General features: G+C 49.2%; 2 protein-coding genes across 4 annotated transcripts; both read left to right on the top strand.

The window, feature by feature from the left end:
• The first annotated feature begins 2627 nt into the window (after nt 1-2627).
• POU2AF1 (POU class 2 homeobox associating factor 1) lies at nt 2628-15929 on the top strand. Of its 3 annotated transcripts, none has more exons than XM_040652016.2 (6): nt 2628-2743; nt 10480-10607; nt 11023-11065; nt 11156-11427; nt 12463-12734; nt 15520-15929. In XM_040652016.2, the coding sequence occupies exons 1-6, from the start codon at nt 2728-2730 to the stop codon at nt 15923-15925; spliced, it is 1137 nt and encodes a 378-aa protein (XP_040507950.1). In that variant the 5' UTR covers nt 2628-2727; the 3' UTR covers nt 15926-15929. The 3 variants fall into 3 exon arrangements, with proteins under 3 accessions (XP_040507950.1, XP_015153417.1, NP_989506.1); XM_015297931.4 differs by lacking the exon at nt 15520-15929 and adding an exon at nt 13584-14680; NM_204175.3 differs by lacking the exon at nt 15520-15929 and having other exon boundaries at nt 12463-14680.
• LOC101751887 (NF-kappa-B inhibitor delta-like) lies at nt 15927-22606 on the top strand. The gene is made up of 6 exons (XM_004948052.4): nt 15927-16168; nt 17592-17643; nt 18099-18265; nt 18387-18503; nt 20509-20673; nt 21209-22606. The coding sequence occupies exons 2-6, from the start codon at nt 17628-17630 to the stop codon at nt 21278-21280; spliced, it is 537 nt and encodes a 178-aa protein (XP_004948109.3). The 5' UTR covers nt 15927-16168; nt 17592-17627; the 3' UTR covers nt 21281-22606.
• The last annotated feature ends 1270 nt before the right edge of the window (nt 22607-23876 follow it).

Below are 23876 nucleotides of genomic sequence, written 5' to 3'. Positions count from 1 at the left end.
GTGGACACGACTCAAAGTGCAGCCACCAGGAACAAGAGAAATCTCACGACTTGGGGCAGAGATGCTCCATGCTAACAGGGGTCTCATTGGCTCCAAGACATTGAGCTTGTTGCTTTGGTGGTGAACTGGTCAAGGCAGGACTGGGAGGCATGGAAACGAGCATCAAGAGTTTACTGGCTGTGGGTATGAGTGGAAATGGGTGATTGTCAGCCACCAAAGTGCTGCCAGTTGTTTTATCTCTGGATATCTATGCCCTTTTTTTCGCAACTTCCTCATTTTAGGTATTTATCACCAGACTTTATCTGGTTTCGTGTTTGTAAAGTACTGATGCAAAGACCTTAAAAACAGTTGAATCCTGGGTGAGTCCGTGTCATCCTTGGCATTCCTAAATACAGCTACAGCATGGCTTAATGTGAGATGCTGGGTCTGGGTGTCAGCATGGGACCATGCCGTGTGCAATCTGCCTTTGCATGCACTGGCAGTCTGCTGTGTATGAGTCTCAGGCAGTGCTTCTGCAGATGTACACAGGGTGTGTTCTCACATTTAAAAATAGAGGGCTCATTCGTGGCAGAGACCTGCTGGAGGCCTTCATTGACTGTGCTGCTTCCAGGCAGCTTTGTGGTGGCCCAAGTCAGATGTTTCCACAAGAAAAGTGCAGCAGAGCACAGTTAAGGAATCACAGATATCTCATGTTGGAAGAGAGCTGTGAGGATCGTTGAGTCTATCTCCTAATTGTGATTGCTGTTTTCTCATGCACTGACTCAAGCCAAACGCCCTTCACTTCTACCATTGCTTCCTGATATTGCCCTGCACTGTGAGCTTTGAGTAAATCCGAATACCTGACCAGGCTCTGGTGTTTGAAGAACATAATTTGTGAGGTAGAGGTTTTGCACTGTTAGAAAGTCCAAAGGAACGTTAAAGGGACGTTTGGATGTTGTGTTGAGGGACATGGTTGAGCGAGAACCATTGGTGATGGGCGAATGGTTGGACTGGATGACCCTGTGGGTCTTTTCCAACCTTAGCGATTCTATGATCCTATGAAAATAAGCCTTTAATTCTACACGTTGAAGGGGGTTTGTTTATTTATTTGTTTGTTTTGTAATGAACTCCTATAATTGCATTATTCTGGGGAGAAATCCAATAGCTACTGTACCAGAGATAGGAGAGTCCACGTATTCTCCTAACGTTGGTGCAAAGGGAATGGCACTGAAGGCAGTTCCAGCGTTGTCCCTCCATTCATCCAGCAGCACAGGGCTGTGAGCTGGGCCCTCCCCTGTCTGTCTGTGCGGTGTTAGCTCACAGCATGCCTGCTATTACTAAGCACTTTGACAGCAGAGAGGATATCGCAGCGTGCAGCTGGTAGTAAGAATGAATGCAGATATGCAAAGCACGGCAGAACAATGCTCAGGAGGTGGGGGCCTATTGCTGAGAGCAGCAGTGTGGAGCTGCGTGGTCTCCTTTGTGTCACTGCTTGGTTTGGAGGCTGTTTCCGTGTGGGTTTCCTTGGGCAAATCTGTCGTGTTCAAGAAACATTTAGATGTGGTACCAACAGACATGGGTTAGTGGGGTTATATTGGTGGTAGGTGGATGGTTGGGCTGGTTGGTCTTGGACGTCTTTTCCAACCTTTGTGATTCTGTGGTCTTCATTCTATCAGTCCATTGGGTTTGCTTGTTGGTTTTTGTTTTGGGAAATGCATGCCAGTGTCACATTGCAAAATGGTTTGCAGCATGAACCCTCTCCCAAGACACATTGGGCATCTTTGAAGGCATGGAATCCCTTTGATACACTCATGGCCAAAAACAAAGACCAGTTCTTTCAATGGGAATGCCAAGTGGTTAAAGAGATCATATTTGTGCAGCAGTATGAATAGGGAAGATACAATAGTGTTGCTACGATTAATGTTCAGAACGTACCTGAGCTCCTATGGCAGTCTCTCAGCCTCCCTTCAGCTCTGCGAGGCTCTCTGGAAGGGGCAGCTCTTCCTTGGTAGGAAGTGCTGTATTTTGATAAAAACAAAACAGAAAAAGGAGAGGTTTCTTTTTTAAATGAAGGACGTCCTCGTTTAATGAGGCTTGAAGTGTTTACAGGTGTTTCCTCACAAGTTCAAATTTAGCAGCCCCAGGGAGTTGAGATTCTCATAAGGCAGGGGCAAACACTCCAGTTTTGTGTTTTAAAAGTCGTGGGCATTTAAAGGGCCCCGCAGACGCGGAGCGTGTGCTGGTTTGGTCTGGTTGAGTGTCTGGAGCCCACGATTGCAACGGGATGGCCATTGGACATGAGCTGAGGTCATCCACAGTGCCACGGATGGTCAACACCTTGTTAAAAAAACCCCATTTGCTCTTCTGCCGTGTGACCCCATTTTTGCAAGTCTCCATCAGAAGCCCCATGAGAGGCAGGTTCCGGGCTCAGTAGTTTGTTTAAATGGATCTTGGTGATCTCACGTGCTGCTTGATGCTTAATACCTTCCAGAGCGCGTTTGGTCTTGGAGGAACTTTTTAGCGTCATGAAGAACAACACAGAGCAAGGGAAAATATAGAAGTAGTTGTGGTTGGAGGATGTGATGACATCACAGAGCTCAGCGGGAACACGGGGCTTTTAAAAAGCTGAAAGAAACATCCTGACACTCAGTGATCGCGTCCCCCGAAAGGGAGTCATCCCCACGTTGGCTCTTAAAGAGCCCGACTGCCTTCAGCCAAGAGACGAAAGGCTCCGTCCCACCGCTCAGCATGCACTGGCAAAAATGTAAGTGAGCTCTGATTGCCTTTGTTTTCGTATCTGATAGAGAAGGTGTGACGGATAAGGGAGGGTTAGCATAGCACGGGAGAGATGCTCAGGAAGAGATGCGCTCTCAGGACAGACAAATGAGAACGTGATGCTGATTTTCCAGCAGGGATATCAAGACAGGGCAGCATTGCTGCTTTGTTGGCATTCATCACTATGAATCAAGTGGAAGAGTATGATTCATAAAAACAATAACAGGATGCAGGTATTATATCAAAGGTTACGGTGGTTACATACCAGAGAATTTTCCTTTTTAAAAGTGAAACCTGTGAGAAAGCTTATTTCTGTGTCTTTTTTGATATGTACTTTTTTTTTTCTTCAACTAATAATAAAGATAAGGAGCAAAGGCAATACGGTTATGAGTTTACAGGAAATCAGTTTTCTTGTTTTCAAGATAATTTCACTACTCTTGGCCCACCTTTGCGCAGATGATTTGCCGATCCCAATGCAGGTAGGTGTTTGCTCTGCTTCTGCAGCTCTTTCATTCTCACTGTGCGGATCTGTAGGTTGGAGGGGGCCTGACCTAGTGGCCCATGGCAGGGGCTGGGGCTGGGTGGGCTTTGAGGTCCCCTCCAACGTAAGCCTTTCTATGATGCTGTGACCAGATTCATTTCTGCAGCCGTGCTGCCATCCTTGGCACTTCACCATGCTGTCTTTTAACCTGGGATAATATAATATATCCGACTGGAAGAAGCTTCTTTCTTAAAAAGGTCTTATTGAACATGGAGCTAAGGCCAATCTTATTCTCTCTGACACAGCAGCCTGTAGGTTATAGAGACGGGTTTACGATGCCCGCGTCTTTCTGAACTTATTAACATTTAATTCTGTTCTCCCTGCTAAGAGCCCCTGTTACTCTTTCCACTTGGGAACTTTGGAAGCCCAAACGTGTCTTTGTGAAATTACGTTGTGCAAACTGTAAGCCCTGAAGTAAGAAGCCCTGCCTGCTTACACCGTGGTGTTTCAGTTTGTGTGATGAGTAGTCAGCAGCAAGCAGGAGCACTATGGTAACACACCTTGTTTCCGATGATCTCGTGCTGTTTTCAGAACCAGTAGGTATATGATGTGAAACGTGCTGCAAGGGTCAGATGTTATCTTCCATCTGAGACACCTATCCATCTTCTTTTTATTATTACTTCTTTTTTTTTACTGCAATGACAAAGCAATAGTAACAAGCTATGTTGTAGGTAGAACCAAACTGGCAACTGATAAGGTGTTTTCCCCATATGTTGTTTCTTTTACACATACAGTGCTTTCACAGGTAAGCAAGAATTGCAAGCCTGCAGCAGAGGAGATCAAAACCTATGTTTCAAAGTCATCCATCTCCCCGCTGGGAGTTTCCAGCCAACACCATTTCTGCCCATCCCTGCGTTCCCCCCATGCCCCTGAACTCCCCAGGGCTGGACTCTCCCATCGTAGCAATGCTTCCTGCTGTTCTGAAAGACAGCAACTGCCTGCATTTGGCTTCTCTTGCTGCAGATGAAGCAGCCAGGCTTCCCTCTGCCCATGGGCTGGTTGCTGGACCAGCCTGGCATCTGGTTGCTGTTGGTGTCTGTTGTGTCATGGCATGGTTGAGGTTCCTCAGTCTCAGAGGCCTTTGGGTATTTTGCTAAACCTAAATGTAGGATCATTTGTTGAGTGTCACTCTGTTATCCTGCTCCTTTCCTGTTGCGCTGCAGCGATGGATCGCTTTGGCTTCAGGTGTAGCCATGAGCAGTGCTCCGAGGGTGGCTGGGGTGTGTGTACCTTCCCTGTGCTGACTCTCCATGTGTTGCTGAGTGTGGTGTTGGGCCTCAGTGATTTCAGTGGAAGTCAGACTTTGCAATAGCTCTGAGTCCCCATTTAGTCCCTCTGTCCTCTGCCAGTGTGACCAGCTGTGGGCTCGTGTTTCCTGCACCATCTGGCCCAAAACACCTGTGACCACACGCGTGTCCCAGTGTCCTCATGCAAGTCACAGAGCCATCAGTAAGTCCAGCTCTGTGTGTTGTGCAGCTGCTGTACAGCAGCTTTCTGTGGGCTGCTGCTCTGTCCCACTCTTGGATCCATTCACTGCTTGGTGCCCTTTCCTGATGGTCCTCAGGTTAGAAAGCAGCTTCGAGCACTATTCAGACTCACAGTCATAGAATGGTTTGGGTTGGAAGGGACCCTCAGAGGCCACCTGGTGCCACTCCCTGCAGTGCACAGGGACAGCCACAGCTCCAGCAGTGCTCAGAGCCCCGTCCAGCCTGACCTTGGCTGTCTGCAGGGACGGGGCACCACCGCCTCTCTGGGCAACCTGTGCCTCTGCCTCACCGCCCTCAGTGCCAAACCTTCTTCCTTATCTCCTGTCTAACGTTGGCTTTTCACAGCTACGTTTGCAATTGAGCTCAGGGCAGTTCCAGCTGGAATGCAAAGGTAGAGGCAGAAATGTTTGCTCCATTTGTACCTGTATGAAAGGAGGCTGCACAGATCTCCTGGCAGCTTCCTCCATCAGGATGCCTCAGTATGGATTTAAATGGGTTTTTAGCACAACGGGAGGTTTCAAAAGGAATGGTATCATCCCCGTATTTTACCCCAGCCACGAAATAAACAAAACCAAAACAACCGAAGATCAAAACAAACAAACTGAAAATTGAAGAGCGGCGCAGTGATTTGAATAGGTGTCACCTCACCAGAGGGCATTTCTCGTGGGCACTTCTGAGGGGCAGTTTCCTGCTTCTGCACAGGACCTTTCAGCAGAAAGCCCTACAGGAACAGGACAGCCCTCAGCCCTGCGGTGACCAGAGGCCCTCATCCTCTGGGGAGTCTCGCATGGCTGGAGATGCGCACTGTGCCGTGACCCTGTGGGAGCTTCTGTGCAGGAATGGGGCCCAGCGCTTCCGCTGAGCAAAAGGCACAGCCTGAAAGCATCCCCTCCCACGGCAGGAGCAAAGTGACTATAGGGGCTTCCCAGCTTTTGGCAGGATTCTGCTGGATGGGAGCCGGCCGCTCGGCGGGACGGGAAATTTCTATTGCGCAGCACCTTTCCTCTTACGTGTCTGTATGCAGATAGCAACTCCATGTTGTATTTTGATGACAAAATGAACATACCTCTCATGCAAATTACTTCTGTTATGAGAGGGTATGCGAGCAGGTTGCAATTCGGCAAGTGTTTCACATTGACGTGGTGTTTTTGGTGAGGTCAGTAAGATTTGGACACTCAACTCCTACTCAAGTCTTGTGGGATTGGTGCAGGTAAGGCAGGATTCCCGTGCAACAGAGAGATGTGAATCTTCCCCTTTGCAAACCTCTTACCAAACGCTTTTTAAGCCCCCGAAGCCTTTTCTGCCCTCAACAGATGTGGGGCTCTATACCGCCTTTCTGAAAGTATCAGATAATGAGACCGAGAGGTGAAACTGCAGTAAGTCGCATCTTGTGAGTCTTAATTTTGGTAAAACCCCACTGGGAAAGATGGATAGCATGAAAGTTGAGCCCATCCATGCTTTACAAAGCAGGTGTCGGGCTCTATGAATGACCACATCGGCAATTAAATGGAAAGCTTGCATTACTAAAATGGAAAGAGTATTCTGGGCTGGGAGGAATTGGGACATGCGGGTGAGACTTATGGTTAAGCCACTTTCTGTCTATCTCAGCTTCCCCTTTGTAACGGGAGTTCTCTTATTCTGAAACAGATAATTTTTGGCAGCCCTCACCACCACACGGCCAATGCAGCCATCTCCCTGTGCTGGAGCAGAATGCAGTTTCTGCACAGTGCTCCCATGGCTTCCACTCCTTTACATCTCCTGGAGGTGTGGAAGAGACCTTTCCTACAAGGGCGGTGTGCAGAAGCACGCAGGAGGGACACAGGCAGGGTATGATGGCACATGGGTCTGCTGGAAGCCAAGGTTGCTTTGGTTCTTGGCCATCTTCTAGTTGTAGATAAACACCCAAAAACGATGGGACTGGGCACAGTTGTGAAATATAGTACTGTGGCAATCATCTGTTTCACTCCGTTGGGTCGTTGTAGTGCTAAGCAACTGAGCAGAAAGAGACCAAATACAGCACCGAGTTGCTGGTAAGCAAGTGAAATATTTAGTCTATTGATTTAATTACACTAAGGACCCTCCCGAGTTCATTTCCTTATGCTGAGCAATGAACCATCGCTTGTCTCTTTTGCTCTTGCTCTGCTATTGTACAGCAGATTCTCTGCCCAGATGTTTGCTTAGCACTTTGCATTTAACTAAATCCTTATTGAGATACACACCCTCAGCATGACAAGCAATGTAGGAAATAACCTGCTCTGGTCCAGTTCTCTTAGTCAGGGTTGTCTTATAAAAGATTGGCAACACCTCACAGGAGATTTGGGATGTGTCAGAAGCACGGGGTGCCCTCAGGCCTCCAAATGGGCACACCATGCCAACACCATGGCCCTTGGGCATCATTCCAGATGGAGAGACCACTGATGAGATGACAAAGTGGGCAATGACCAAAGACAACACGGGGAAACGCTACATTTGGAGTTTCTTCATGGTTTATTCAGCAGTGCTGCGTGCACTCAGCCAAAGAATGGTCTGTTGGCCATGACTCCCAGCACCTACCAGCCAGCCCGACCAGTCACTACCAGCACAACTCCATAAATTTGGTATAAATAAGTCTGTCTGCTTCGATCACGGCTCATTTCCAAGTGGCATCAGTTGCAAACCAATGCTACCAGATTGAATACTTTTAAAAAGCATTTTGAGGGAAGCTGAGTCTGAACTGAATACCAAATGCAGGCAAATGTAGTGCAACATTTAGTCTCTTGCTTCAATGTTCCTCAATGGGCAATGGTTTCTTAATGCAAAAAGATTTGGATGGGAGTCAAAGCATCCAAGCAGTGTATCCAGAGCTATGCCTCCCCACCCCCCCTCTTTTTAACTTTTTATTCACCAAAGTTCTCTGCACACCATAGAGGTGTCAGCAGCTGCCCTATGGAATTTTCAAGACCGAAGGCCAAATGTCAGTGGTTTGTTAAGCAAAATGCAATTTTTTCTTGTTATCCAGGAGAAACCATTTGCTTTTTGGTGTTAGTGTAAATAAGAAAAAGATTTCTATTGTATTTCTTTTCAATGTTTTTTTATTACATCGGAGGGAAAGAGCTAAATGTTTGCACTGGTTGCACTGATTGGTTGATAGCTTATCAAACACAGAGTATGAGCACAGAGAAAGGAAATCTTGTGAAGCAGAGGCAAGAGTGTCGTTTGCTTCTCTGCAATCTCAACAAGTTGAATGGCAGAGCAGCCTTCAATCCCAACGCCTCTATGGGCTTTCTGCTGTTGGCTCTGATGCATAGCACTGCAGGGAGTGCTGTGTTTGGTACCGTTTGGTGCTCTCCATCCACTTTGAGAGATTGCTCCGAAGGGTTTGGGGTTCATGCCAGACTTTTCTCAGCAATCAGCAAATGCAACCAGTGATAACATTGATGAAAGGAGCTTGGGTTTGTAAGGCGGCCTGACCAAAGCGTTGCAATGAGCTCAAATAAGTTTGCACACCAAAACTATGGCCAATCCTACTGGCTGGGTCAGGTTCCCTCTCTTCTCTCTATGCTCCCAATGCTCTGTACTTTTGTACTGCTTCAGCAAGCAGCTGCACATTTAGACCCAGTGCCCGGTAAGGAGGATGTATGGCTGTTGTGCTGTGCACACCTGAGCACCAAAATACACGTGATGCTGTTCTTTGTTTTTGGTTTGTTGGTGCATTGCAGCTCAGTGTAACAGTCTTTATTGAGCGCGAGTTCAAGGCAGTCTTGATAGTTCATTAAGGCAACCCTGGTAGAAGAGGCTGGAGAGCACTCCATCCAGCTATGTTCTTCCTAAGGCTACTTAATGGTCATCAGTTCCCAAAATACTTGTAAAAGATCACATTATGTTGCTTGATGAGGAATTGCATGCTGAAGCCCAAGCTCAGCTTGCTCTACTTTTTCTGTGCTGCTCAGACGTGGTGCACACTTGAGCAGTGGAAAAGCAGCTGTGCTAGCATTATTTTTATTTCTGGAGGTCAGCTTGGGGGGAACCGAAATACGTTGCGCAGACTTTGGTTTTATTTCTTATCTCTTCTTTTTTTTTTTTTTTTTTTTTTTTTTTTGGTTACTCTGCTTACACCGGAAACTGTGAATAGGTATATTTGTCAGCTTTTACAGTAAATTTCTTCTCTCCCATCCCCCAAACCTGGAGCCAGAAACTGCCATCCTTCCCCACCCAACCCCACAGGGAGGAGCTATGAGGGCAGCGTGCCTTGGGGATAGGGCATTGCCAGGGGGGACGTTCTGCCCCTCGTGCATGCTACAGCATGTTGGCTTTGGCAGAGCCGATGGTTTTGCTCGGCATAAACAGCAGCAACACCCGATTCTGAGATGTTCTTGGTAAGGCACCAACGTGTCGCTTCCAAAGAAACACCATGCAAGAGCAAGAAGTGCCTTAAGGATGGGCTTCGTTTCAGACCTGCCCGGTATTCAGCTCATTTTCGGAGTTATCAGTGCAGCCCACAGCACAGTGCTGTGTGGCACTGCCTTCAGGTAGCGCTCAGAGATCATTATTGTCTTTATGCCAATTGCACTGTAAAAGCAGAGCTGTGTTGAACGAAGCGACCTTCATTCCCTTTGCTAACTGCGTTTGCAAAGCCACAGGAGTTATGAGAATGCAGGCAACCCGCTTTAAAGTTCTACAAGGAATGGTCAGGGAGAACAAGTACACATCAGGCAGAGGCTGAGAAATCAGCTCTCCTTTTACTCTAAAGCATGGAATTTTCCCTATATGCATAGAGGTGACAAACAAAGAGAGCAGTTCCACGCATAACTGTGGTGTTATCTGCTGCCAGAAGTATTTATAATGGCCTCTCAAGATTTCGTGATTAAATGGCATGTGGTGGGGCTGAAGGAGCAAACTGTTGGTATTGCGAAGCTGGGGGAAAATATAAGGATTTCGTTTTCAAAAGAAATCCAAGCAGAAAAGTTAACTCTGCCAAATATTTCTGAGGTCCTCTTGCAGTTTTAGACTCAGTTTTTCATTTTGTTCTGCAGCGCAAAGCACAGAGAGTGAATCTGAGTCAGCGCTTCCTGCTGGGATGGTGCTTTACATGGATGATTTGAGCTGGATATCCAGCTGGGCTGCTTCATAAAGCCACCTGCAGTCCTGAAAAATGGAAGCTTACCAACTGGCATGCTTACCAATTGAAGGGGCAGGCAGCAAGTCTTGCTATCAGTGCTTCTGCAAACACGGGGCCTTCCTGAGCTCTGCTATCCCATGGTCTCCTGCTCTGAACTGCCTCCAATGACTTTGTGTATAATGTTGGGTGATAATATCTGTTGATGATGGATGGTGCTCCCTCTGCTCCCATCGTCTCATCATATACCTTGCTGAGCTCACCCTGCCTGCTCCCGAAAGCCATGGGGCACATATGTCCGATGAGTGATGGCTGCAATGGCTGTCCAAATGGGGATGCTCTTCATGTTCGGTTCTCTTTGCAGCTTGCTTCTAAATAGGGACTATACCATATTTCTCTCGAATATCTCATCAACCAACCTGCAGGTTCACTCGGTCCCACTTGCCCTTCAGGTGGTATAAATCACTGCTCTGCACACCTGCGGGATGGGAGCAACGGGAAGCAGATAGACCAAAGGGAAAGTAGGAATGTTCTGCAGGAAAACAGGGGGCAAGAAAAGAAAATAAACACCACCTGTCTCTCCTTCTTTTTCATTCTTACAGCTTCTGCTTCAGAACAACAGCCGCAGCCTCGCCCCTACCAAGGGGTCCGTGTCAAAGAGCCAGTGAAGGAGCTATTGAAAAGGAAACGGGGAAATGTTCATAATGCCACTGCAGCAGCAGCCACAACGGTAGGAGAACAAAGAAAGGAAGGAGCAAAGCTTGGTTGGGTAGCTAAATAACCAAGAGGCCCTGGCACCGCTGTATGCAGTGAGAGAAATCTTTGTATCAGCAGCGTTCAGAGATAGCAGAACCTCTTGTTGGCTGGAGATAGCATGAAATCTATTTTAAACATAATATATAAATGAGATGTAAATGAAGACCAAGTTTTGAGCAACTTAGCGTAGTGGGAGGTGTCCCTGCCTATAGCAATCGGGTTGGAAGTAGATGATCTTAAAGGTCCCTTTCAACCCAACCCATTCTGTGAAATAAATACATTTTTGCCTTTAAGGTGCTGGGCAGCTTCAGCCGCCATTGATTTGGCTGAAGGGAGAGAGGGTGCTGCTTATGGTGTTAATCCTTGGATATTTTCCTTCTCTTTTCTAGGTTGTTCTGCCCCACCAGCCACTCCCTTCCTACTCACCAATGGGTAATGTTTCCCTGATTTTCTATGTGCTTCTTAGCCCTGCTGCAAGGAAAGCCGTGCAGAACTGAGTTGTGATCCCCTCCTGTCTTCCAGGCCAGCCATGTATCGACGTGGATGCTGCTGCCCCTGCACTGCCCGGCGCAGAGGAAGGAGCGCTCTGTTCCAGCTGGCTCTCCCAGCCCTCTCCCTCATCCCTGCAGCCTCTGACTCAGTGGACCACTTACCCTGACTACGTGTCCCACGAAGCAGCCAGCTGTCCTTACACTGCGGACATGTACATTCAGCCTATGTGTCCCAGTTACACGTTGGTTGGACCCTCGTCTGTACTGACCTATGCTTCTCAGCCACTGATCACCAACTTCACGGTAAGTCAAAGGTACCTATGTATAAACGATGGCAAATTCCCCACCTTCCAGAAAACATCAATGAGGAGTGCAGGATATAATTCATATAATTTAATTATTATAACACAGCTCATTCTTGCACATAGTTCTCCTAGTGTAGTTCCTTCTGAGCTACGCTGGGCATTGGAGTGCTTTGAAGTTGCTTTGAGATTGGAGGCTCCTCTGCCATTTCTCTCCGCACTCCTTCAGCACTGTGGACAGTTATGTATCATTAGGCAGTATTGTTTGCAGCGCAGGAATGTTAATGGGGAGCGTTCAGCTTACTGTTGTCATTGGCTCTAATTGGAGGAGGGGTTCTTCATCTTGGATTTGCAATAGCTGAGAAAGCTGTGGTTCTGAGTGGATTTACTCTATGGTCCATGAACACTGTTGTCAAGTCAAGTACTTAGAATGATAGAATGGCTCAGGTTGGAGAGGATCTCAAAGATCACCCAGTTCCAACCCTCTACCATGGGCCAGGCTGCCACCTATCAGGTCAGGCTGCCCAGGCTCCATCCCACCTGGCCCTGAGTGCCTGCAGGGATGGGAAGGAAGCGGTCCCTCCAGGGGTCTGTGCAGCCTTCATGGGATTTTGCACTATTTAATTCCAAATATTTGAGGGGGAAAAAAAAGTGAAGGGAATTCCAGGAAACACCCACTGGCCATGCCAGAAAAATGGCTTGGTAAAAAAAACGCTGCCAAAGAAGGCAGTGTTCAGTGCAGAGCGAAGCTGTCTCATGGCCTTGCAGCGAGGGTGGGAGTGGGAACAGAAAGCTGAAGGGAACTCGTCATGAGCACAAGCTACTGCCCGCGAGCACCTGGGACACCCACAGCCACCGCTCTCATGGGAGCCAGCGTGGGAAAACTGTCACCCTGGGTGTAAAGCTTCCCCCAGAGAGACAGGAAAAGGGATGTTCAAAGTGAGACTGAGCATCCTTCCCCTCCTTTCGCGTCCTCCCCACGCCCCACCCAATGGCCAATGCTTTTATTCTGTTGAATGCCTCTCCTTCCCACCAGCCCCGAAGCAGCACCCCGGCTGTGGTGCCCCAACTGGAGGTGACGGAGCAGCAGCCGCCCCTCACCTACTTCCCGTGGGCACAGCCCCTCTCAGCGCTGCCGGCCCCCACCCTGCAGTACCAGCCGGCCTCTTCCACGCTCCCCACGCCGCAGTTTGTGCCCCTGCCCATCTCCATCCCTGAGCCTGCCCCCCAGGAGCTGGAGGATGCCCGGAGGGTCATCGGCACGCTGCCCATAGAGAAGCTGCTGCTAGAAGATGAAGACAATGATACGTATGTGTTAAACCACGCTCTCTCTGTTGAAGGGCTTTAAGTTGCACATCTTGGGTCCTGTCCTCGTGTACTCAATGCTCCACGTGGAATCACCATGTGCATTGAGTACAGGGGAAATCTGGCCCAGGGGGCGAGGGCAGCGAGTTGACTTAAGGTTTTATTGTCCAATTCCAGCACACCGTGGCTGAGTGCTGAGTGAAACTTGCCTTGTCCTGGGGCCCAGCACCCAATGTCTGTGCTGTTACAGCCTCAGCACGAGGTGACTTTCATCTCACAGCCTGAAATGGACAAACCGTAGTGTAGCCATGGCCAACTGCAGTGTTTGGTGAGGGTGCCCTCGCCTTTAAGTGTTAGCAAGACCTTTCCAGTAGGACTGCTTTCTAGAGCTCAGTGTAAATGCCTTGTGTATGCCTTTGCTCTGTCTGTAGAGCTGTTTATGCCACTAGAAAATGTTTGGGGGCCCTCATTGGTACTTTTAAAAATTGAACCACCCCTTTGGGACACAAGAAGAGGTAGAAGGTACATTTGTTCTGCTGGTGCAAATGGGTGCATCGGTCCAAAGATGAAAAGTCAATGCAGTTGAACTACACGGCAGTGCAGTTGGGTATCTCTGGGCACAGAGCAATGCAAAGCGACCTGGGTGAAACCTTTGATTTCACGTGAAGGTGAAACTCAAAGCTCTCACCTTATCTGTCCCTGTAAGACAGACGTGTAGGTATTGAAGGACAGTGCATTGCGGTTGTGGTCTTTCATCTGCAGAGTGTTTTTTGGACTCTGAATTTCCACCTTGGAGATGGGGGGCTGGTTCTGTGGCTGGCTGGTAATGCTGCGTGTTCTACCAATGGACAGATCCTGGTCCCACTGACGTCACCGAGAGTTTTGCCTGAGTCAGGATTGCACAGCATGGCCCCATATCAGCAAATCATTGAGAAGACAGGGTCTTCCAAAATCTGGACTTCAGCCTCACAAGAAATTCCTGACATTACTCTTAGCTGGCAATACTTCTGTTTCTTCTGTAGCGTTTGAGTATGAAGTTGGTGGTGTGCTGAGCCAGGGAACCTTAGTGACCTCTCTTGTGCCTTACTGCTATGGAAAGTTCCTCTGCGCTGTAGTTTCTCAAGCTCACAGGTGCACACGTTCTCTTTATGGCTTTCTGGCTTTCTTTCCCAGACGATGAGTAGCTTTACCTTTTCCTCTGATGCCGCTGTAAATACTGTTGTTGATGCTCAGGAGTGCCGTGCCACAAACATACTTGCAGGAGATGTACCCCCTTCTGATTTTTGTTTATCGTTTCCTTAAAAAAAAAACAAAAAAAAACCTGGGGGCTCTTGGCTGATGAACACAATTTCTCTGGGTTTTTCTGCTTTCTGAAGCCCAGGATCCTTAGCTGAGTTCAGTACTTGTGAGATTAAGCAAAGTAATTTATTGCACTGCTGACTGCCTGGTGCCCAGCACTCCAGTTGCCACCCAGGCAATATTTCAAGTAACCTTAATGTTTAATGCCTGAGTGAGGTTTGCAAGACCAGAGCAAAAGTCTTGAGGACTTTCAAAGCGTATTTCATGGTTTAATATCCACAAATCCAGACGACATGAGCAATAGATCAATATAAGTGATCGTTAAGTCACTTGAAAATAGCAGTAGTCCAGGCGCATTGAAATCAGTGGCTTACATTTGCAGAAAAACCCAGCAAAGAAATTAATTAGAAGGAGTTTGGTTCACCACTGCTTACTCCAGTTTTATGAGTACAGAATCATTCAGTAAAACTGGGATAATAGGTGTGTGGACCAAGCCTGTGGTTGCTAAGATTGCAGTTTAATTCCTTTCACTTCAATGTATGTAAATTCTGTGTGTGGATACCAAAGATGAACTGCTTCAGAATTTCTTTCTGGGTTGTTCTGGTTAGAAAAAGAGAAACTATTCTCCAATAAAGATCTATAGTAACTTCCATACGCCTGGAGTGTTTTATTTCCTACACAGAAGTATAACCCAGCGCTGGGTTAGCAGTCAGCCCATGAGTACAGCCCAGAGCCCAAGCAGCTGTTGGGCTCTCTGCTAGTTTTGCACATTGAGGCAGGCTAAAGAGGATCTCCGTGGTCCAAATGTGGGCTGGGAGCACTGCTTGCTCGCTGACACAAGCACTGCTGCTGTTTGGGTATTGGTTTGATCACAGTTATCTGCTATTGGTAACCATGGGGATGCGTGGTGTGCACTCACAGCTCATGCTGAGCTTGACTGCAAACCAGACCAGCCGTGAAGTTGCATTTCTACTTCCTAAAATTGCAAGCTGTGGCTCTGGGGTACAAAATCACCTGGGGGAAGAAGCGGCTGCCCACCGGTTTATGAGTAAGAGGTGTTGAATGTTGCTGTCTGGAGAGGAGCAAATTGGGCTGCCAGGGCTGCCTTGTGCCATGGTTTTATGCTCCCATGGCGCGCAGGGCTGTGTGACCCCAAAGCAGTGGGAGCCCCAAGGCTGAGTTGGTGGGGGACTTTGGTACATCGTGGCACAAGTGTCAAGCTCACCCGAGGGAAAGTGCTGATGAGGAAAGGAGCCAGCATGGCAAAGCTCGGGGTGCTGAGGGATTGGGAAAGCTGCAGTTATGTTGAGGTAGGAAACCCCGTTCCTGGAAATGGGATATCTGAATCTCAAGCCCTTGGGGTTGTGGCATAGTCTGGGGGAACTCTGGATGTAAAACCTCCAAAGCAGCGCTGTTACCCTGTAGAACTGTTTGCTTCCAGGGTGATCCATGGCCAAGCAGTGATCGATGTCTTTATTTACTGTCTTAGAATTCTACATATTTATGCAGCTAAAGGTATGAGGGCGTTTACGTTGGCAGCTGCAGAGCGCATGAAGGAGCTGCAGAGACTTGATGCCAAGGAACACAGAGGAAAGGTAATGCCAACCACCTCCTCCTGCAAACAGCAGCATTTGGGATGGGCACAGGCTGCGTGGCTGAGAGCAACTGATGCTGTGAAAATCCCCCTTCAGCCTCTCTGTTACTGCAGGAGAAGCTCTGAGCAGTGCTATGCCTTGCTCTGGCATTCTGAAAGTGCTGCACTTGGTTTGCCATCTGAATTAGGGCAGGAGAGCTCAGCAGGAGCTGGGAAGCACCCCTCACACACGGTGCCATGGGACTCCAAATCTGCCTGTGAGCTCCCCCTGGCTTGTGCACCACAACCGTTGGCCTTCTAGGTCCCATGCGACCCAGTCTGCCTTTCCCTTTCTTTTTTTTTATCATCACATCTCCTTCCCAACTCTCAGGGCTCTCTGCTGTGCTGCCCTTTCCAGACCCCGCTCCTGGTGGCCGTCACAGCCCGGCAGCCAGCGATCGTCCACGATTTGATCCAGGCAGGAGCAGATGTCAATGCTGTAGACAACAAAGGGCAGTCAGCTCTGCACCTCGCTGCAACGTATGGGTATGCTCAGGTTCTCCAGGTAGGAAAAGCTTTTATGGTTTAATTGTTAGCAATGTAAGCCTACGTTATCATCTCGTTATCGCCGTCTTTAAATAACTCTTTCAGAAGGGAAGACGTCTGTAAGCAATTAAGATTCTAAGAGGAGAAATAAGCGTATCTTTCCATTCATGCTAGGATTTTCCTAGGGATTTTTTTCCCTAATTCAGGACTTGCAGCCAACGCCATCACAGAAGGAATCTCCCCAGCATATCTGTGAGGGGAATAAATTCTTCCTGCAGAGCTGATGGTGGGATGGACACGGTGGGCTCACATGGGTTGAGCAAGACTCTGCAGGGTGTCGGGTAAACCCAATGCTGTGGGACACGCAGCTCCAGCAGCCATCGGTTCTGCCTGGCACACATCCCAGCAGGGCCAGCAGCAGTGGTTAATGTGTAACGCGGGCCGTTCTTTGGAAAGCAGGTGTTTCATTTAAAGCACCGTGCATTCAGGTAATTCCATCAGTGCCAACTGGAGCTGTGGAAACGAATCTTTTTTGTTCTTCTTCTCGGTGTTTATTTTTTCAACATGAAAAGGGGAATAAGAGGGAGCAAGGAATAGTGCACGCGGGTTTGCTCCTTGCCTGGGTCACAGGCTTGACATGCGACGGCGTTTTTTGGTTTTGTTCTTCTTCTTAACACCTGAGACGTCTAATCTCTAAACATCAGGCAGCTCAAAGCCTCTTGCCAGTGTTTGCTTTGGGTATATTATATTCTTGTTACGATAAGAGAGCACAAGCCCTAACGTTTCTGACTAATCCTCCCGCGCCTTGTCCAACACGACGGGGTTGGGATGAGTCACTGCGCAGCCAAATCCCCATGCAAGATGCTGTAATGCAAACAACATTCTGCATTCAGTCCAGAGCAAAATATGCCTGATCTGTAGTAATTCAGACAAGGGGCTGTCTGGCTTCATCGCATCAGATCTCTTCTTTAAGGCAGTTTTTTTGCTCTCTGCTAAATCCAAGCAATACTCGCCTCCAGACCACTATGTCACTCTGCTTGCACGCTTATCCTTGCTAAGAGTAACTCAGAGCAAATGTGAAGTGATGTGATCAAGGTGTGCCTGTGCTCAATGCAGGGGGAATGTGAGGAGGTTGACACCCTTGAGCTCGGTTTTAGGTATCTGTGGGTTAGTTTTAGGGGACCTGGGGAATGTGATCATCTTGTGCGACCCTGAGCGACATCCCTGCTAGGAAATAGGACTCAGAGTGCCAAAATCTAGTGCCAAACCACTTAGCCTATGGTTTTTTTTAGATAATATAATTATAATTATCTATTGTCTAATTGCCTGTTCTGGGAGGGGGTTGGTTGGTTGTCTTTTCCTGTCCTTAGTTAGCTCCAACTATTGTGGTTTGGACAACATTCTGCTGAGCTAAAAACATCCCATTTCTCTGTCACTCCCAGGTGATACTCTCACACGGCCAACCTCTCGATTTAGAAATGAAGGATTTTGAAGGTGAGACCATACGCACAAGTATTTGATGGTGGTCCTACAAAAATGAAAGAAAGAAAGAAGTGATACCAGCAATGCGGCGGACTGATGCGCATTGGGGTTGGCTGGTGTGTGGGGCGGTGGGCTCAGAGGCATCACTGCTGGAAGCTCCAATGCCACAGAGCTCAGTGGTGCCTCAGTGCACACGTGGAGCTGAGCACGCACCAGAATGCCCCCAGATTGCCCGTGCAGCCAGAATGGGACTTTTGGGATTAGGGAAAGGTCTCGGGGCTTAAAGACGCCCTTGCCAAGATGCGTGCATGGTATCTTTTGAGGTGCAAGAGAACCTTAAAGGCTACCTGGTCCAACTCCCCTGCAGTGAGCGGGGACACCCGCAGCTCCATCAGGAGCTCACACCCTCCCCTTATGGTTCTGCTCTGATGAGGACCATCATTGCTCCCTCCCTTCTGTGTCCCCAGGCCATACCCCGCTGCACTGTGCTGTCCTGGCCCACAACACACTGCTGCGGGACCGGGGCCGCCTGGCACTGCCAGAACAGCAGAGTGAAGATCTGCAGCACCAGAGCTGGGAGCTGGAGAGCTGCGTGCAGCAGCTGGTGCAGGCGGGAGCCTCCATCTACAGCCGGGTAGGAACTGCTTCTCCCCATCCCTCAGTTGTCCCTCTGCTGTTTGTCGGTACGGGGACTCTGCCTTAAGTTCTCCTGCAGAAAGATTCTCACCTGGTTGTGTTTGCCTGCATTTAAACAGGATGTGAAAAGCAACAAGACAGTTCTTCATTACACCGTGCAGGATGGGAACGTCTCCCTGCTCCGCTACTTCCTGGAGCTGAATGCTTTCAAATCCAAGGACTTCATCAACAGCAAGGTGAGTGCGGACAGAGGTGGTGCAGAAAGCCCTGGGGTCCTGCAGAAAGCACTGACTCCCCTCCCAGACACGTTTTTTGAGCAGCAAAGAGGCACTCAATGGGACTTAGTGCAGGGCTTGGGCTGAGCCCTGGCAGCAAGACAGATAATGAGGGCGAGAGGGAGGTGGGAAGTGGTCTCCTGGAGAGGGATGGGAGCTTTGTGTCTCTGGGCTGAAGTCTGAGGAAACAGCTCAGCAGTGATGTGATGCTTTGCTGTTGGCAGTGTTTGGGGCAGCTGTGTGTTGGTAACCTTCCCCAGCAGTGCCCTGCACAGCAAGGGACAAAGCTCCAGTGCTAAATGCATGGCTTCAGGCACTGCATAGCTCCGTTTACAGAGCTGAGATGTTGCCTCAGTGCACTGTTTCTGTGGGCACAGCCATCCTGGATGAGCTGGGAGCTTTCCAGCACTGCTGCTGTCACCCACCCCCTGCCTGCCCCACGCTTCACCTCTGAGCAGACACAAAGCAGTGACACTATCTTGTAGCTGCATCAGCTGCACCCATCCTCCTGAGCGGAGATCCTGACATTCCTGTGCCTGCCGAGCAATCGCCCTGCACTGAGATCCCAGCAGCTGCCACCTCTGTGCAGGTCTGGGTGGTGATTTGGGTGCTCCTGCAGAGCTGAGCTGTTTGCTAGGGCACAAAATCCAACCTGCTGGGCTGGAGGATGGGAAAACATGTCTGGTTTAGCGTGTATGCACGGGTAATTACAGTGGGTTTTTATTTTTCTTTTACTGCATTCTTTCTGTATCTTTTAAGAGCCATCAGGCACGTGCTATCTTGTCCAGGGGAGTCTGCTGTTGTCTCTTGATCACAATGCTGGGAGAGCTTCTTAGTGCGATAGGATCGCTTGGAGCGTTGTTGGTGGGATGCCTGGGACAGGGAGAAATGTAGTGGCAGGGTTGGCTGGTCGTGTCTGCTCTTCCTATCTCTTCCAAGCACAACAAAGAGAAGAAAATGGAGATTTTGGGTTTTGGCTTTCCTGGCTCACCCTTTGCAAGTTGTCTCATTCCAAATCCAATCGGCTGTGGATTTCACGATGAGAAAAGCATTTGAGGGCTTCGAGGTATTTTTCATCTCACTGATTTCTAGAGCCCAGATGTGGTGCTTTGAAACAGCGGCTCACACAACTCCCACTGAAGTCAATGGAGGGGGCTTCAAGATCAAGCACTGCCAGCCGGCCTGGTCCTCATGGCCCTGTGCCTGGGTTTGGAAGCCATCGAGTGCCTCTGCCTCCAAGATGCAGCAAACAAATGCAGATGTTTCCTTTATACGAGAAATCGTATAAAGAGTTTATAAACTATCCCTCGAGTTTATGGGATGGTAAAATTGACAAGTGTCTGCTTGTTCAGCGCTTGTAAAAATGCCTCGCCTGAGAATTGCTAATGAGATTTCCATTCTAGTTCGCCGTTTTGTTTTGTGCTTCCACATCTCTTATGTCACGCTGGTAAACAAGAGGTGAAAATCACCCGTATCCCTTTCCACAGTTGGAGTAGTGCTACGCGGTGCCATCTGCGCCCATCTTTCCCAAACTCATCAGAAACGTGTGATTATTTCAGGGAGGAACAAACAGATACAGCTGCCACAACGAGACTCGGTGCCGACTAAAAATACCTCTCCTTGTGCATCTGCGTGCCGTGTCAAACCGTTACGGGTCATACCCCACTGGGCAGGGTTAGGGTTGCATGGGCAGGTGCCGTGCCCCGTGCTGAGCCCCCCCTGCTCAGGCTGTGGTGCATGGAGGGATGTGAGCTGCTGGAGCTCTGGCTCTCTCTGCACGCTTCTGCAGTGCCTTTCGGAGCACCTCTTGCTGAAGCCACAGATGGGGAACGTGGGGTAGGGATACTCTCTCAGCTCTGGTTAAGAAATGGGGTGAGGTTTCTTGATCTCCTTTCGCCAAGCCCCACTCCGAGGGCAGCTCTAAGAAAGGGGCACAGCCCTTCAGAGGGTTTTGCTTTATTTTTAGGCTCATGGAAACACAGCCCTGCACATGGCAGCTGCGCTGCATGGGGATAGGAACCAGAAGGAAATCATTCAGTTGCTCCTGGACCACGGGGCGGACCCGAGCATCCGAAACTTAGACAACGATCAGCCGATCCACATGGCTCCCTCTGGGAAAGCTGGGGACCAGGTACGTGTTCCTGCTGCACCAGTGCCCTCTGCCTTCAATGGAGGAAACAGTGAGGATGTTGTATGCCAACAGCGTTGGCCAAGCTGTGTGGCGTGGGGCTGAGCTTGCTGGGGGATCCCTACTTCAGCAAATCCATAATCAAGGAGCACAAAGCAGGCTTTAGAGTCAGTGGATCATTCAGGTGGAAAAGACCTCCAAGATCATCATGTCCAACCATCAAGCCACCGCCACCATGAACCACCAAGTGCCACAGCTGTGCTATACCAATCTACAGCTGTTCCCTAATGGCAGCATGACTCAAGCCAAGATGAGGTTTCATGTCTGTGGGTATGAAAAGGCTCCTGGAGCTCATCTGAGTCTCAGTGTGTTGGAATGTGTATTTAGTTACGCCTATATGTGTATATAATGAGGGGTGTGTGTGTATGTATGCATCTCAGTGTCCACACACAGCTTGTGCCTGTCTCTCCCCACAGTTTCGTGTGGTGCTTTATAAAACTTTGCATTTTTTTTATTTTTTATTTTTATTTTTTTGCAGATTAGGCATTTGCTGAAGAGAGGGAAAGTCGCATCGACATTCATTGCCTGCTGCCCAAGTGCCAGATCCTAGGCTGCCTGCAGCCTCTGGAATGGCTTCAACGTCAGCCAGTGGCACAAAGCCCCATAGAACCACCACGCGGATGGTTAACCAGCGTGTCTCTGCCCCCAGAATCTGTACACCGGAGTGGGATGGCAGTGTTTCTCAACCTGTGGCCTTTGGACCATGAGTAGCATGGGAGATATCAGGAGATAACCTCTGAGATGGTTGAAAAGCTTATTTTGTTAACAGGGAATGTTAATAATCCCATGACACGAATTAGCACAAGCATTTAACATGCAGCCAAGCATTGGTTTGGTGGCAACGGGCGGCCAGAACACAAGATGGTCCTTGGTAGCAATGGTTGAGAAATACTGCTCACATCCTGTGCAGAGGCACTGGGTGAAATGCTGAAGCCTTTGTGATGTGCAATGAGCTCGACAGTCCCTGGGATGCACAAACCTGGGGGGGGGGGGGAAGACTGGACCAGAGAGGTCGAGCCAAGACTGCAGAGCTTCCAGGGGCACGGCTGAACTGAAGACCTCCAAGTGAGGGTTCCTGCAAGCTGCTGCTATCCCTGCTCTCAGCACTTTGAGGAAGGAAGCTGAATCAGCTCTCCGTTGCCCCATCCCTCACCCCAACCCGTGAAAGGAGAGCAGATGCTTTTGAGAGCAAGCACGTGGCGTGAGTTCTCTCCTATCCTCATCCCACGTTAAGACGTTCTTATCCTTTCTGTGAAATGATTTGTGAATTGCTGTGCAATCAGCTGGCAGTGTGTGGGGCAGGAGGAGTGGAAGCAGGTGCCTGAAGGGGGTGAGAGCTCTGCCGTGACAGCCAGCACGGAGGTTCTCACCCCCAGTGCATGTTCTGAATGTTGTTGCTCTCTCAGTCTTGCGGAGGTTATTTTCTTCCATTGGGACTGAACTGAATAAGGTGAAGGGCAATCTCCTAAATCACGGCTTTGACTTTGTCCGTCACCCACGAACTCATTGCAGCAGGGCTTTGTTGTGAGCCTTGCAAACCCGGACTGCCTCAACGACTGTTTTGCAGATCCAAACAAAAGCTCTTATGAAACGCAGGAATCCCGATCCTACAGACCTTCTGACTTCCTCATCCCTCCTCTTTGCTGGTTGGCTACTGCTTCTCACTACATCATGCCTACAAACCTGCCAGCGCCCTCTGACAAAAAAAAAAAAAGCAGACGCACATTTGCATGTGTTTGCATAAATTTGCATGCATCTGGGCACGGGCCGGCTCAAGCATGTGCTTCCTTGCTTTGATGGGATGCTGTAACGAGACCCGAATGAGTGAGAACTGCATTGACGAGGAAAAGTGGTCAATAAATTCTCTGTGTCTCGACCTGGAGGCGATCCCTCCCATGGCTCAGCAGTGATCCCCTGCGCTGCCCTCTGTGCCGCAGTGAATTTCATCCCTTTCAGTCGCATCGCAGCATCTCCACTTCTTGCAGCTGTTTTGAGAAGGAATGTCCCTTTTATAAGATCAGCAGCGCTGGCAGTGCGTCATACCCTTTGTTTGCACGCTTTATCTCTTCCTACCTGTGGCTTCAGATAAGCCACCGGGAACAAAGGCTCGTTATCACTGAACAAACGCTTCCAAGTGGCACCATGGAAAAGCCATTGGGCGGTTGGCAAGGGAAGCTTTTTGATCAGATCCTCTGAGCGACCGCTTAAAATAAGAGCCCTTTATTTTCTCCATAACTGCAGGCTGCTGCCGGAGCCATTCGTGGCTCAGAGTGGGGTGATCCTCACTTCGGTGTGCCCATGTGTTTGCTCCACCCGGCAGGGACTGGCGTTTGGTAGCGCCGTGCCAGCTCTGCTAGAGATACGGCACGAGCTATTTTCATGTAATCAGCTTTTACAAGGAAGGAAAGCAGGGAAATAGCATGCTCCTCGTGGCCAGCAAATCCACAGTCAGCCTTTGAATGGTCCCCCTCTGTTGTTCTCTTCCTCCCAGTTTGCAATCAGCCCAGGAATCCTTGTGTCAACAAGGAGCAAGCTTCTGCTTGCGCTGCACGTGCCACCTGGAGCTATTGACACAGCACTGGGATTGGTGTCTGAGATGAGCTTGCTCATCTCCCCCCTTGCTTTGGGGGGCTGCAAAACAGCACGAGGGTGCACAGCAGGGAAAGGGGAAATGGATGGAGAGTGACTTAGTTAACAGATGGGGGTAGTGTCAGCCCTGCTGTGCTAACGTGGGTGCTCTCCTTCTTGTATGCTTGCATCCCATTTACACACGTTCTTTCCTTTGCTGTATAAGAACACGCTCTGGCAGTTCTACTAAGCTCAGGCTAATGCAGCCAGCCCACAGGGAGGATGTGGTCATCCCATTTCCACCAGCAGCCTCAAACATCTCGCCTCAACCTTATCCTCCTATGGCTGTTTAATGTTGGTGAGGACGGGCTCGGAGGTACAGGAGCACCCAGCAGCATCCAGGAGCTCAGCACTGCTGGAGCAGGAGGTGACCATTATCCCCACAGGGAACAAAGCACCTCCAGCACCACTAAGTGACACATGTCGGAGCATCACAGGGATGATGGCACCTTTAGCTGCAGCACAGCTACTGACTCCTGCTTATAACAGGTTTGGTGCTTGGGCTGGCCCTGAGGTTA

This window comes from Gallus gallus, chromosome 24, assembly GCF_016699485.2.
Source record: "Gallus gallus isolate bGalGal1 chromosome 24, bGalGal1.mat.broiler.GRCg7b, whole genome shotgun sequence".
Taxonomy (NCBI): Eukaryota; Metazoa; Chordata; class Aves; order Galliformes; family Phasianidae; genus Gallus; species Gallus gallus.
Note: the sequence above shows the minus strand (reverse complement) of the source record. Positions and strands in the feature narration are given on the sequence as shown.